This window comes from Hakea prostrata, chromosome 2 (genome assembly GCF_041222555.1).
Source record: "Hakea prostrata isolate BN-2017 chromosome 2, UWA_Hpros_2, whole genome shotgun sequence".
In the NCBI taxonomy this organism is placed as follows: Eukaryota; Viridiplantae; Streptophyta; class Magnoliopsida; order Proteales; family Proteaceae; genus Hakea; species Hakea prostrata.
In genome coordinates this window covers 48,557,554-48,570,360 of record NC_142601.1, presented here as the reverse complement: position 1 = coordinate 48,570,360, position 12,807 = coordinate 48,557,554, and the positions used below count along the sequence as shown (strand labels likewise).

Here is a 12,807-nt window from a genome sequence, read left to right as displayed (position 1 = left end):
GATATGTAGTTCTCTCTGCACTTAAATGTGTTTTTTTCTTTTTGTATGACATAGTTAAACTTTTGTCCTGTAACCATCAGGAAATTGCTACCCAACAAGTTATACAGAGTCAAAGGTCAGTTTTGGTCACTCATTGAAGCAACAAAAATTCATCTTGTATGCTAAAAGGGTGACATTCACGTCAGACACTTCTATTCTTTTGTTTGTGTGTGTGTGTGTGGGATACCAGACAATCAAGAGGATCTGCTGGAACTGAGGAGGATACTAAAGACATACTTTCTGGGCGCTGTGACACAAATGCTTTGAAGGTAAATTGGCATTGTATATTTTCATGGACAAATCTTCCCATGTTTTCTGTTGTTCTTGAAGGCATTACTTTGTCAGGAGTTTAACTCCTCAGATGTTTCTTATGCTATATATTTATTTTATTTTAGGAGGTTCTGCTGAAGATGGCCACAAATCATCGTGCAGAAATGGCTTCAAAACGTGTGAAACCTGGGATTCCTGAGAAAGGTTGATATGTTAGGCTTTTAATTCATCAGTTCTGGATCTTGAATTGCTATCTATTTATTCTGATCCATATTTCAAGATCTATGTTCCTGTATATGTTCAACTATCATCATCCTTGCCATCCTTTTTGTTGGCATTTTTTTTGTAGAGCTAAGAAATAATTTATTGATTAGAGCATGATTTTACTGTATTTGTGCTTAATTTCTTGATCTGGCATTCAGAAAACTTCCATTACAAAACTCATCATCTATCTACAAATGCCTGTGGACTCATACCAACAAGATTATTCTGTTTGAATGGGCATGACCAAAGTTGAAATATTGAAACTCTAGTTTTTGCGAACATGAATCTAGTTACCAATACACTACTCTTCGTGTTGTAGTCTTGTAGATGAGTTTTCTCAAAATGCACTTGCAAATGGATGTGGCACATGAAATGTACTGTCTCTTGTGTATTCCCCAATCTCTCTCTGAGCCCAGCGAATGATAAAATTAAGTTACTAAATATCAGAGGAGCATTTACATGATTAGGGTAAGAGGACCTTGGGTAATTATGTGTTGATAACATCTTGACAGAGAGCAGGACTGCAAAATCCAGCAAGGGTACAAATGTTTGATCTCCCTCACTAAAGCATGGTTGGGGTCTGAACACCAGGCAGTAGATCCTTCCTAGTCGGTCTTCATAAAAGATAGCTATCAATTTGGAACAACTTAACCTGTAGGGACTGAACTCAAGTCTGGTTGTACCATAGTTATTATTTGTCAAGGAAGCAAGGGTTCCGATGTTTGGTCTCCCTCACAAAAACATTGTGTCGGAAATTCCTGACAGTAAATGCTCTCTCTAGTTGCTCTTCAATTAAGATATCTATCAGTTTAGCACAACAGACAACAAAGGAACCAGTGGGGCTGAACTCATGTATGAGTGTTCCATAGTTGGCAGTCGTATCCAACTTGGGACCTTAGATGGAATTCTCATTCATACTTGTATTCCACCCCTTCTAATCTAATAAATCTGAGGTCACCACCGTGTTACTCCTTGAGATGGAGTATCAAGTTCAGGAAAAAAGTTTACAGTATCTTGTTCAGATCTTAGCCCAATTCACTATTCTCAGGGAGCAAGCAAGATATGAGCCCAATTCATGTTCTCAAGGGGCGAGGTTGCCTTTGAGTTTGAGTCCTTGATTGGTGATTCTGGTCAAACCTTATTTTGTGTGCATGGATGCTGAGTTTATATGAGAATTTGAGGAAAGCTTGGTCTAATATTAATATTAAATATGACTTAGCATATTTTAAGTTTTCAAATTGGGGGTGGGGGACATGCACACACACAATTAAGTGATTTGAATTTGCACAGTTGCACCCTTGGCAATAATGGCCGGACTATTGTTGTAAACATGTAATGCATATTCTACACATAGTTTGCGAACTTCAAATGATATGACAGTGAGACATAATTGACAAATTTATTAGTCCATAATGGTCAAGTATAAAAAATAAATTGAAAGACTTGGAAGTTTCTTCTACTAACTGCTCACGAAGACAGTTTACCAACTGCAGGCACATCTTGAACGATAAGTAAACCACTATTACTACATATGTTATACTTCTAGTTCCATAGTCATACACACCATTCTAACCAAGTACCAAGTACAGCAGACAATAAATAATACATAAACATAAGTCATAGTAAGTTAGAAACCCTAGTCTTCCATGTCCTGAGACTCCCAACACTCAAGTCTCAAGCCCCAACAAGTGACTGTGTACTCATATTTTAGCACAAAAAAAAAAAAGAAAGAAAAAAAAAAAGCAGTAGTAGTGAATATGAATAAAATGTGGCCAAATGGTGAAGAAAATAACTTCTCCCTTTCTACAGGCCAAAACAGCAACTTTGGAGCCGAAACTGTTGTAATTTCATACTCATGGTTCAAGTTTTGGCCCTTTTGTAATGGCATATAACAAAAATTCGAGATCTCACACAAATTTTGAATACTCTTGAGCCAAAATATGACATTTCTGTGTTTCATGTGAGATCTTGTCCTGAGCAACTGAAAACTGTGATTTTGAACCTGAGGTTGCATCACTTTAAAGGTGGTGTTGGTGTTCTAGAAGTTGCTAGTTTTACATATTAGCTTCCGCTGGACATCTTTTACTATTATACTGGATAAACTTAAATATATTGCAATAGGATATTGAGACTCATTGATCTTGAAGTTTCTAGTGTTATATATGTTTTAGCGGTAGTACTAACACTTAACTTCTTGTCAGGCAATGTAGAAATTGGTAATGGCTATGGTGTACCTGGTGGAGGAGCTTATTATGGTGGCCCAAGACCTTCAATCCCCATGTCTGGTATGACCTTAGTGTCTATAATTGCTCTGCGAAGGGTTCCCTGAAATTGATGTGTAGGAAAAACATGAATTTTTTATTCGTTTTTTGGAGGTGAGAGTAAAAATGATAAGAAATAAATGGTTTTAGGCATTACTACACCTCATTTCAGAGACATTGTGCCCAATTACTTTTCAATCTTCTTCTATTCCTTAATTAGGCAACAATTTTATGTATTTTAATGGTTCAGGAGTTTCTGGGTCTGAAGTTCATGAAGAAGGCCAGAAGAATCCTGAGATGGAAGAGAGCAAAGGGGAACCAAAGGCTGTGACAGGAGCATTGCCAGAATACCTGAAGCAGCGGTTGAGAGCTAGGGGTATTCTTAAAGATAACACTGATGGGTGTTCTGCATCAGCTAGAAATGCAAGTGTTCCTTTCTTCCCCACAACCTTTTTTCATTGGCACAGAGAAGTGTTTATTTTTATGGTGGTGGTGGTGGTGGTGGTGGCGGTTGGGGGGGGGGGGGGGGGTGGGGAATGCAATGTTACAAACTTACAACAGTGTAATTAACATGTAACAATGCCTTATGTCAGCTCAATGGGGTTTGCCACATGAATCCTTGATTTCCAATCAGTTCTATGTCAAGTCATACACTGAAGTGAGGCCTAACTACCTAAACTAATCATGTCTTTCATCACCTCTTCTCCTATGGTTAATTTAACCCTGCTCTTTTAGTTCCTTCCATGTGAACCAAGTCACTCGTTAGTGGATCATCCCAACTTCTGTTGGACATGGCTATGTCACCTAAAATGACTAACTTTTACTCTTATCATGAATCAGAGTGGTGTAGCCTCAATTGAATGAGGTCCAATCTGCCAAGAGCTTGATCAGAAATAACTCCAGGCTCAAACAGTGAAGGGTTAGTAGGGTCTCTAGGAGGGGCTTTGGTGTTTGAGCTTGATGACTTTTGTGGCTAGAGATGGAGAGGATAAGGTGCATAAGCTTAATGATCTTGGTGGGAAGGTTTAGTTAGGTTTCAGAAGGATTAGTTTGGGTTTCAGGTCACTTCAGGAGATTTTTTGAATTTAGGGGAGAAATTGAGATGTCTCTGAGTGGGGTTTGGGGTGTGTGAGAGGGTTCAGAATCCAATGAAATTGGTTGAACCTCGGTAGTAATGGTTAGGTAATCTCTCCAAATTAGGTTGAACTTGGATGTGTAGGGTCCTCCTCATTAATCGGGAGGATAATGTTGTCTATTGACAACATGTGCAACATGATCTTCATGTTGAATGGAAAGAGGAGAATTCTATTTTGAATTCTATAGTTGCAAACTTTGACATGAATGTCAAAGTGCCTTAAATGCACCAAATTGTGGTGAGAAAGAAAATGTGAACTTTTCTTTCTCAACCTCTTTGCCCCCTCTATAAATAGAGGGGTGGATTAGCTTGTTTGCATAGGAGAGAAGGCAAGGGAGAAGGCAAGTGAGGTGAGAGATCTCACAAGTGAACTCATCAAGTGCAGAGTTTTGAGATTGAGTGCAGTGTATTTGTGTTGGAGTAGTGGGTTTGAAACTCTTGTAGGGTTGAGAGTGTGAGTTGAGAGAGGGTGTACAGGGGTATCCAGTTTTGGATACAGGGTTGGGTTTGGTTATAAATCCAAGCACTGTGCAAGAGTTGTATTTCTACTTTTTCATAGTGAAAGGTCCCAAAATTGGATACCCCTGTACACCCTCTCTCAACTCACACTCTCAACCGGTCAACCCTACGAGAGTTTCAAACCCACTACTCTAATACAGATATAATGCACTCAATCTCATAACTCTGCACTTGATGAGTTCACTTGTGAGATCTCTCACCTCACTTGCCTTCTCTCTATGCAAACAAGCTAATCACACCCCTTTATTTATTGAGGGGAAAAGAGGTTGAAAAAGAAAACGTTCACGTTTTCTTTCTCACCTCAATTTGGTGCATTTAAGGCACTTTGACATTCATGTCAAAGTTTGCAACAATATAATTCAAAGTAGAATTCTCCTCTTTCCATTCAACATGAAGATCATGTTGCACATGTTGTCAATAGACAACATTATCCTCCTCATTAATGAACAAACTCCCCCGCCGACTCATAAGGAGGAATAGATCATGCCTGCCATGTTCCTGTAGTAGTCATGTTTGCCTTTTAGTAGAGCCTTTGTCATCATATCTGCTCCATTTCTGTCAGTATGGATTTTCTGAAGCTGCAACTGCTTCCATTCCAGTACATCTCGTATCCAATGATACCTTGCATGGATGTGTTTGGATTTATAATGGAAACTCGGATTTTTACTTATATGAATTGCACTTTGGCTGTCGCAGTGAACGGCATACTTTTGTTGTTTCAAACCGAGTTCTTGAGTGAATTGCTTCATCCACAACATCTCTTTAGTCTTTACATGCTTCAACAAGAGTGATGTACTTTGTTTCGGTAGATGACAAAGCCACATATTTATGTAGCTTAGATTGCCATGATAATGCTCCCCCTACAAAAGTAATTAGATGTCCTGATGTGGATTTTTTTAAGTCAATGTCTCCAGCCAAATCAGCATCTGTATATGCTTGTAACATAGGTGGTTGGCCTCCAAAACACAGAGAAATGTTAGTAGTACCTTTAAGATATCTCATTATCCACTTCACTGCTTCCCAATGTTCATTTCCAGGATTGGATTGAAATCTACTAACAACTCCTACTGCATGTGCAATATCAGGTCTAGTACAGACCATGGCATACATCAGGCTTCCTACTGCTGAAGAGTAGGGAATGTGCTTCATTTCATCCCTTTTTTCTTCAGTTGAGGGACTTTGTTCACTACTCAACTTGAAATGACTACCAAAGGGGGTACTTACAGATTTTGCTTTGCTCATATTAAATCTTTCAAGTACCTTCTTCCCATACCTTTCTTATGATAGCCATAACTTTCTAGCTGCTCGGTCACGATAAATCTTTACTCCTAAGATTTGTTATGCAGCTCCCAAATCTTTTATGGCAAATGACTTGCTTAATTGTTTCTTCAACCTGTCAATTTTATTGACATCCTGATCAACAATCAACATGTCATCAACATAGAGCAAAAGAATAATGAAATCTTCTTTAGAAAATTTCTTAGCAAACACATAATGGTCTGATGCTGTTCTGTTATACCCATGATTCATCATGAATTAATCAAACTTCTTGTACTATTGCCTTGGTGCTTGTTTCAAGCCATACAAGCTCTTTCTTAACCTACAGACCATGTGTTCCTTATCTTTGACTTCAAAACCTTTTGGCTGCTCCATGTAAATTTCTTCCTCCAAATCTCCATGGAGAAAGGCCGTCTTTACATCTAGTTGATGGATTTCCAAATCCACACTAGTAGCTAAACTTAACACCAGCCGTATAGAAGACATTTTTACTACTAGGTGAAAAAATTTCGTTGAAGTCAATACCTTTCTTTTGCCTAAATCCCTTGACGACCAATCTTGCCTTGTACCTTGGTTGTGAGCTTTTCTCTTGGGCTTTTAGCTTAAACACCCATTTGTTCTCGAGTGATTTCTTACTTTCAGGTAACTTTTTCAGGTCATATGTTTGGTTCTTATGCAGAGAATCCATCTCTTCTTGCATAACTTTCAACCACTTATCTTTATGCTTGCTGTCATTTGCTTCTTCAAAGCATTCTGGTTCACCTGCATTTGTTAGCATAACAAATTGATTAGGTGAATACTTGGTAGATTGATGTCGTGGCCTGGTGGATCTTCTTAACTCAAGCTCAACTAATGGTTCGTGAGCCGGTTGCTCCATTTGTTCACCATTGGTGGGAGTGTTGTTGTTGTCACTATCATCATCGCCTTCTTGAACATCTCCCCCTTCACCTTGCATTGATGGTGAAGTGTTTGGATCAAGGTCAATAAGATAGTCATTATATGGTTGAGGCTTCGCGATCTTATCAAAGTCTTGGATCATTTGGTCTTTTAGAAAGACCACATCTCTACTTCTGATCACCTTCCTGTCAATTGGATCCCATAACCTATAACCAAACTTGTCAGTAGCATAACCCAAGAAAATACATTGTTTTGCTTTCTCATCAAGTTTGGTTTGTTTGTCTTTTGTGACATGCATGAATGCTCTGCAACCGAACACCTTCAAGTAGTTTTAGGATACCTCCTTTCCACTCCAGACTCGCTGAGGAACATCTCCATTCAGAGTGGCCGATGAAGATAAGTTGATTAGATGAACAACTGTGCGCATTGCTTCTCCCCATAACATCGTGCCAACTTTTCATGTGAAAGCATACATCTTATTCTTTCAATAATGGTGCGATTCATCCTTTCAGCTACACCATTATGTTGTGGGGGTCTTTGGAACAGTTTATTCATGACGAATTCCATGCTTCTTACAATATTCTTCAAATGCTCCACTGTACTCACCTCCATTATCAGTACGGACACATTTAAGAGTTTTACCTGTTTCTCTTTCAACAGAGGCATGAAAAGTTTTAAATACATAAAAAACTTGATCCTTAGTTTTTAACGCATATGCCCACACTTTTCTAGATGCATCATCTATGAAAGTTACAAAATACAAAGCTCCCCACATACATCCGAATGCACTAATTCCAAAATTTTTCTTTTTCTTTGGGAATAAGTTCTATTAAAGGTAACACAATGTTGTTTTCCCTTTAAACAATGAACACATTGTTTTAGGTGCGTACCTTTAATGTTTGGCAAAAGATTCCCTTTTGTGAGAATTTGCATACCTTTCTCACTTAGGTGGCCAAGTCTTTGATGCCACAATTCTGCAGTAGACTCTTCCTCTGCTGCAATAACCTCTGCTTTGCATATTTGCTCTTGTGTTTTGTACAAAGTGCAACATTTGCTACCTCTTGCCATCACTAGAGATCCTTTGGTAAGTTTCCATTGACCATTGCCAAAATGGTTATGGTATCCCTCTTCATCTAGCTTTCTTGCAAAGATTAGATTTAAACGGAGATCTGGCACATACCTTACTTCCTTGAGAACCAATTGGCATCCGACATTTGTTTTGATGCACACATTACCTTTTCCCACGATTTTTGAAATGCCACTATTGCCCATCTTTACTGTACCAAAATCACTTGTTTCAAAAGTAGTAAAGAATTCTTTATAAGGGGTAACATGGAAGGATGCACCTGAATCAATGATCCAATCTAAGTCATGTCATATAGAAGTGAGGCAAAACTCGTCACTAGTTGAAGGCGATGATAATATCTCCATCTGAGTTAATGGCAGTGGTTTCTTGGTCTTCTTTGTCCTCACTTTGGTTATCCATACGTGCCTTAAGCTTTCTGCAATCTTTTTTCATATGCCCTACCTTTTTACAATGGTAGCATGTGATCCTGCTTCTTGACTTGGATCTTCCATGTGATTTCTCACGAAGATAAGGTGGTCTAGTTTTACTTCTCCCCCGCTTCTTAGTGAGATGAGATTGATGACTTTTCTTATTGTCTCTTCATTCAGTAGGCTTCCAACGACCATATCCATTGTGAGCTTTCCTTTAGGAGTCGAGTTACTGAGGGATACAACTAAGGTCTCTCAACTTTCTGGCAACGAACTTAACAATAACAATGCCTGCAACTCATCATCAAGTGTCATTTTCATAGAATTGAGTTGGTTAACAATACTTTGTACCTCATTTAAGTGTGCTGCCATAGAACTCCCTTCCTTGTATTTGAGATTTACAAGTCTCCTAATAAGGAATGCCTTGTTGCAAGCGGATTTTCTCTCCTACAGACCTTCTTGCTTTTGCCAGAGTGAATGCGCCGAACACTTTGTGGAAACGTGATGATAAACAAAATCATCTAACCATTAGCGAATGAAGCCAACGGCTTTTCGTTAGGACTTTTCATTCCGCTTCAAACATTTGCTCTAGTTTTGACGATGCACCTTCTATGGGAGTATACAAGTCTTTACAATATAGCTAATCTTCCATCTTGGATTTCCATGTCATCCAGTTGCTCCCGTTCAAACTGATCATCCGTCCTACGGCGCTTGCCTCCATCAACATCTTTTACGAATAGTCACGCGAACCAGGCTCTGATACCACTTGTTGGGAAAAATACCGATAGATGGTTCACTCTTTTCCCTCACAGGATGGTCGAATGAAAGCCATGTAAGTTCTTGGATTTAGGGTTTTGAGTTAGAGTTTCAAATCAAGAACTGTAAGATCTGGGTTTTGGCTGGTCAGAGAAGGGTGAGGTATATTAATCATATATTTGTTTTTGGGGGGGGGGGGGGGAGAGGGGCTATGGAGGCTTAATTCTATGAACTTCGGTTGAACTTTGATGGAGGATTTCGGGTATGGTGGAGCTTGGTTATGAAGTGATGGGGTGTAGGCTGCTAAATACCTGAATTTGGGGGGGGGGGGCTTAGCTTCTGTGCAGGAGTCTTGAAGGCTGTCTTCTCAGAGGCAGAAGGATTTGGCTTGACCTCACCAAAAACCCCAGGATTGCTTGGCTATTGGAACTTCTCCTACCGAAATTGACATAAACTGCCGATATCAGTGACAAACATACAGAGAAAGCACTCTTGCTTGGGGAAAGTAATCTATATATATATATATATATATATATATATATTTTTTTTTTGGTGTGGGGAAAGGAATCTGTTAATCAACTGTAGTCTGTAGCTTCCATCGAGTTGGGGTTTATCTTCAATAAAACCATTGAAGTCTTTGTCGAACTAGGAGTTGGAAAGAGAATTAAACTAGGGCAGCATCTAGCTTGCTTCTAATTGACTGAGCAATCCTACAAACTGACCTTAAATAAAAGACAAACAATAATGTAAATGACCTTGCTGCCCTTGACTTCAAGCTGGGCAGAGATTTAGTAAACTGTCACTGCTGAATGAAAATTACATGAATGTTACAAAAAAAGAAAAAAATAAAAATAAAGGAAAAGCAGAAAGCTACCGATTTATTGTTGTCCTGCTAGGCAGCAAGCCTAGGGGCTTCTCTTGGCCTCGACCTTCGACTTGTTGTGGGACTTGGATCTTGCATCACAGAGCTATTTACTACCCAGTTTTAACTTCTAACTTCTAAGATGGCCATTCTTTGCTTTGTCTTTCCTAGTTTCCTAGACGTCCATCTCAACATTCTTATCTCAATCACCTATAGTATGTCTATATAACACATCTTTACTACCCATCATGTTGCAGCATATATAATTTTTGGTTGAAAGATTACCCTAAGAACTTTTTTGAGCTTCAACAGAATATTTTGGTCACTCAACACATTGGACACACATGTCCACTTCATCCACTCTATTTTAATCCTGTGGGCAGCATAGTCCTCCACATTCTTTATTTATGATATCATACACACCATATATTCCATGGTACTTCCATTCTTTGAACTTTTCAAATCCAAGGTTGATCTTCATTGCTCCAACTTGGTGATGGTCTTTTCTTTGTCTCATCCACCAAAGCAGTATCATTCACAAAGAGCATACACCATGGAATCTCATCTCCTATGCCTGTGGAAGTAAATGTCTGTAATAAGCGCATGCAGATGAGGGCCTGAGGTTGACCTTAAGTAACCAATTGTAATTATTATTCCTGCCTTGTTCCCTTTGGTGTCCACATACTTAACAGAACACTTTTCTCTATTGTATGCCTGATTAATTCTCTAGGGACTCAGTCGTTGGCTTTTCGAAGGTCAAGTACCATATATTATTGAATTTCTTGCTAATTTCTAGCCACTAAGAAACTTTTGTGAATCCTCACAAGTGTCAAAAAGTCTTTTTGGAGCTCTGGCTCGTTTTCTTATCCATATCCTCTGGGGTTAGCTATCTGATGGGGCTACTATTAAAATTTGTCATTGGAAATTTTGCCTCTTGCTTTTCAAATCCTCAAGTAAGGCTACCAGTTCAGTCTCCACTAAAAAGATACTACAGATCAAGGTTCAGCTTGGCCAGTTGCTAAAGAGCCCTCCTTTTTTATATATAAATAAATTCAGGGAGAGAAGAAAGCATTTCACACCTAAGTAATGCTCTTAGAGTGTTCATGTCACCATGTCAATGTGGTTATCCAGCATTCACTGACAAAGCATCTGCTTGTCTATTTTGAACCGTCTGACTGAACGACTGACTTCTCCAGAATGGCTTTAGAAAGAAAGCACTTGCTAGTGGTGGGGCTCATTTTACAGATTAGAATAATGTCAAACAGATTTCTTCTCTAATCGCTTGAGTTAAACCTGTTGTGTGACTTGTGCCATGGATGCTCATTGTACCAGATTATAATTTTTCTGTTTTGAAAATAAGGGATTTATTTGGTGTTAACCTATGTGGTTCCTGTGTTTATTCCTTTGATGTTCCCTTTTAAGCTTTCTTCATTGATGGTGTCCTTTTTTCCCATCTCAAAGTAGTTCTATTATTTTAGTGTTAAGAAATAACAAATATCAAGTTTTGTATTTCAGAAGTGGGAGACTCATTCAGCAGAGACTGTAGCAGTTGTAAGATTGCCTCCTGGATGGGTTAGTCCGGACTTTAATGCTAATCTTCTTTTTTTATTATCATACTGCTAGTGAATGTGCGATGGGCTTGTTTTGCTTCATTAATTTGTTATATCATGTAAATATAGTTCTTGCTGGCATTAGCTTTTAATTTTTTATTAGATTGATGAACCTGTCATACTCAACATCTCAATCTAGGTTTCAGTCTTAAAACTTGGATGAATTCACTGGCCCCATTTAGTTACATGTTGGCAACTATGCTTAATGAGTGTTCAAGGTTTTGAGTGAAGAAGTTCCTAAAAGCTTTTGAGAAACTACCATAAGTGCAGCCAAAAAACATGTGGAAAATGGAAATGGATGACGGGTTGAATGTTGTGGTTTTATAGTTTCTGGGAAATCTATCCTATTTCTTTGGTGAAGGATTTTAAAAAGTGAAATTTAATTATTTCTTAATTTGGTTAATTTTTTTTTTGGTTGAAATTAGAGAAAGTTTGACATAGTAATCATAATATACTTCCAACCATGAAAGTGTGGATTGCTCATGAACTTCTGTTTCCCCTTTTCCTGAATAACTATCTATAAGATGGCTGACTGCCATTTCTTTTCCATTTTTTGTGTAGATGGAGGCAAAAGATCCTGGCAGTGGTTCTGTTTATTATTATAATGAAAGTACAGGGAAAAGTCAATGGGAGATCCCAATTGAGTCTGCGGCTGTTTCACAAAGCTCAACACCCTTACCGCTGCCACAAGACTGGGAAGAGGTATTGGATGGGACAACAGGTATGTCACGGGCAGCACCTTTTTTCCCCCCAACTTCTCAAGGTAGATTGTATATGGACAGAACAGCAACAAGAAAGGAGAGATAGTTGGACTTGCACCTCATAGTTCTAGTAGGAATCCAACTGTAACCTTTGAGAATTTAGATCCTGATGAAGTTGTTTCTGCCTATACCTCCTACCTCTTTAGAAGTTAGATTCATAATCACTCTTGATGGTATTGGGATCAACCAAGAACTTCATTTTTTTATAATTTTTGTCAAGTTTGAATTGACAGTTGGGTTCATCAATGTCCATTTGTCCTGTGATTCTTTCTGTCACAAATGTAAAGTACATCTAATTCTTTTGCCACAATATGCAATGTTTGAAAATGTTTGACTATTGTACAAAAATTATTTCAAACAGTGGTTTGGCACAAATTATGATTGAGGTGATTGATTATTTCTGTTTGTCAAGTATATTAATAAGTTGGTATGGCTAACTGAGGGTTAGATCTTGGTTCAGCAGGCTTGGGCGATCCTACAGAGGGTATAATGGGTGGTTTTGAGGGAATCCTAGTGGGGTTAGGACTGAAACGTGCGGAAGAAGAAGAAGACTTGCGGCTGCTTTGGGAGGGCTAGGATGGGGCTTAAACTGAGGGGAAGGGCTGAGGATGTTGGGCAAGGGGTTGGGGATGGGGATGGTTTGAACATACTTGTGAATGGA

General features: G+C 38.7%; 1 protein-coding gene across 1 annotated transcript in view; it reads left to right on the top strand.

Moving 5' to 3' along the window:
• LOC149024599 (WW domain-containing protein) overlaps nucleotides 1–12,807 on the top strand; it is a 39,335-nt gene that overhangs the window by 1,685 nt on the left and 24,843 nt on the right. Inside the window, exons 3-9 of the mRNA XM_089144824.1 lie at nucleotides 81–115; nucleotides 230–308; nucleotides 435–513; nucleotides 2,775–2,858; nucleotides 3,085–3,257; nucleotides 11,291–11,347; nucleotides 11,947–12,106. Of these exons, the coding sequence (XP_089000950.1) occupies nucleotides 81–115; nucleotides 230–308; nucleotides 435–513; nucleotides 2,775–2,858; nucleotides 3,085–3,257; nucleotides 11,291–11,347; nucleotides 11,947–12,106 (667 nt within the window). The remainder of the gene's footprint in view (nucleotides 1–80; nucleotides 116–229; nucleotides 309–434; nucleotides 514–2,774; nucleotides 2,859–3,084; nucleotides 3,258–11,290; nucleotides 11,348–11,946; nucleotides 12,107–12,807) is intronic.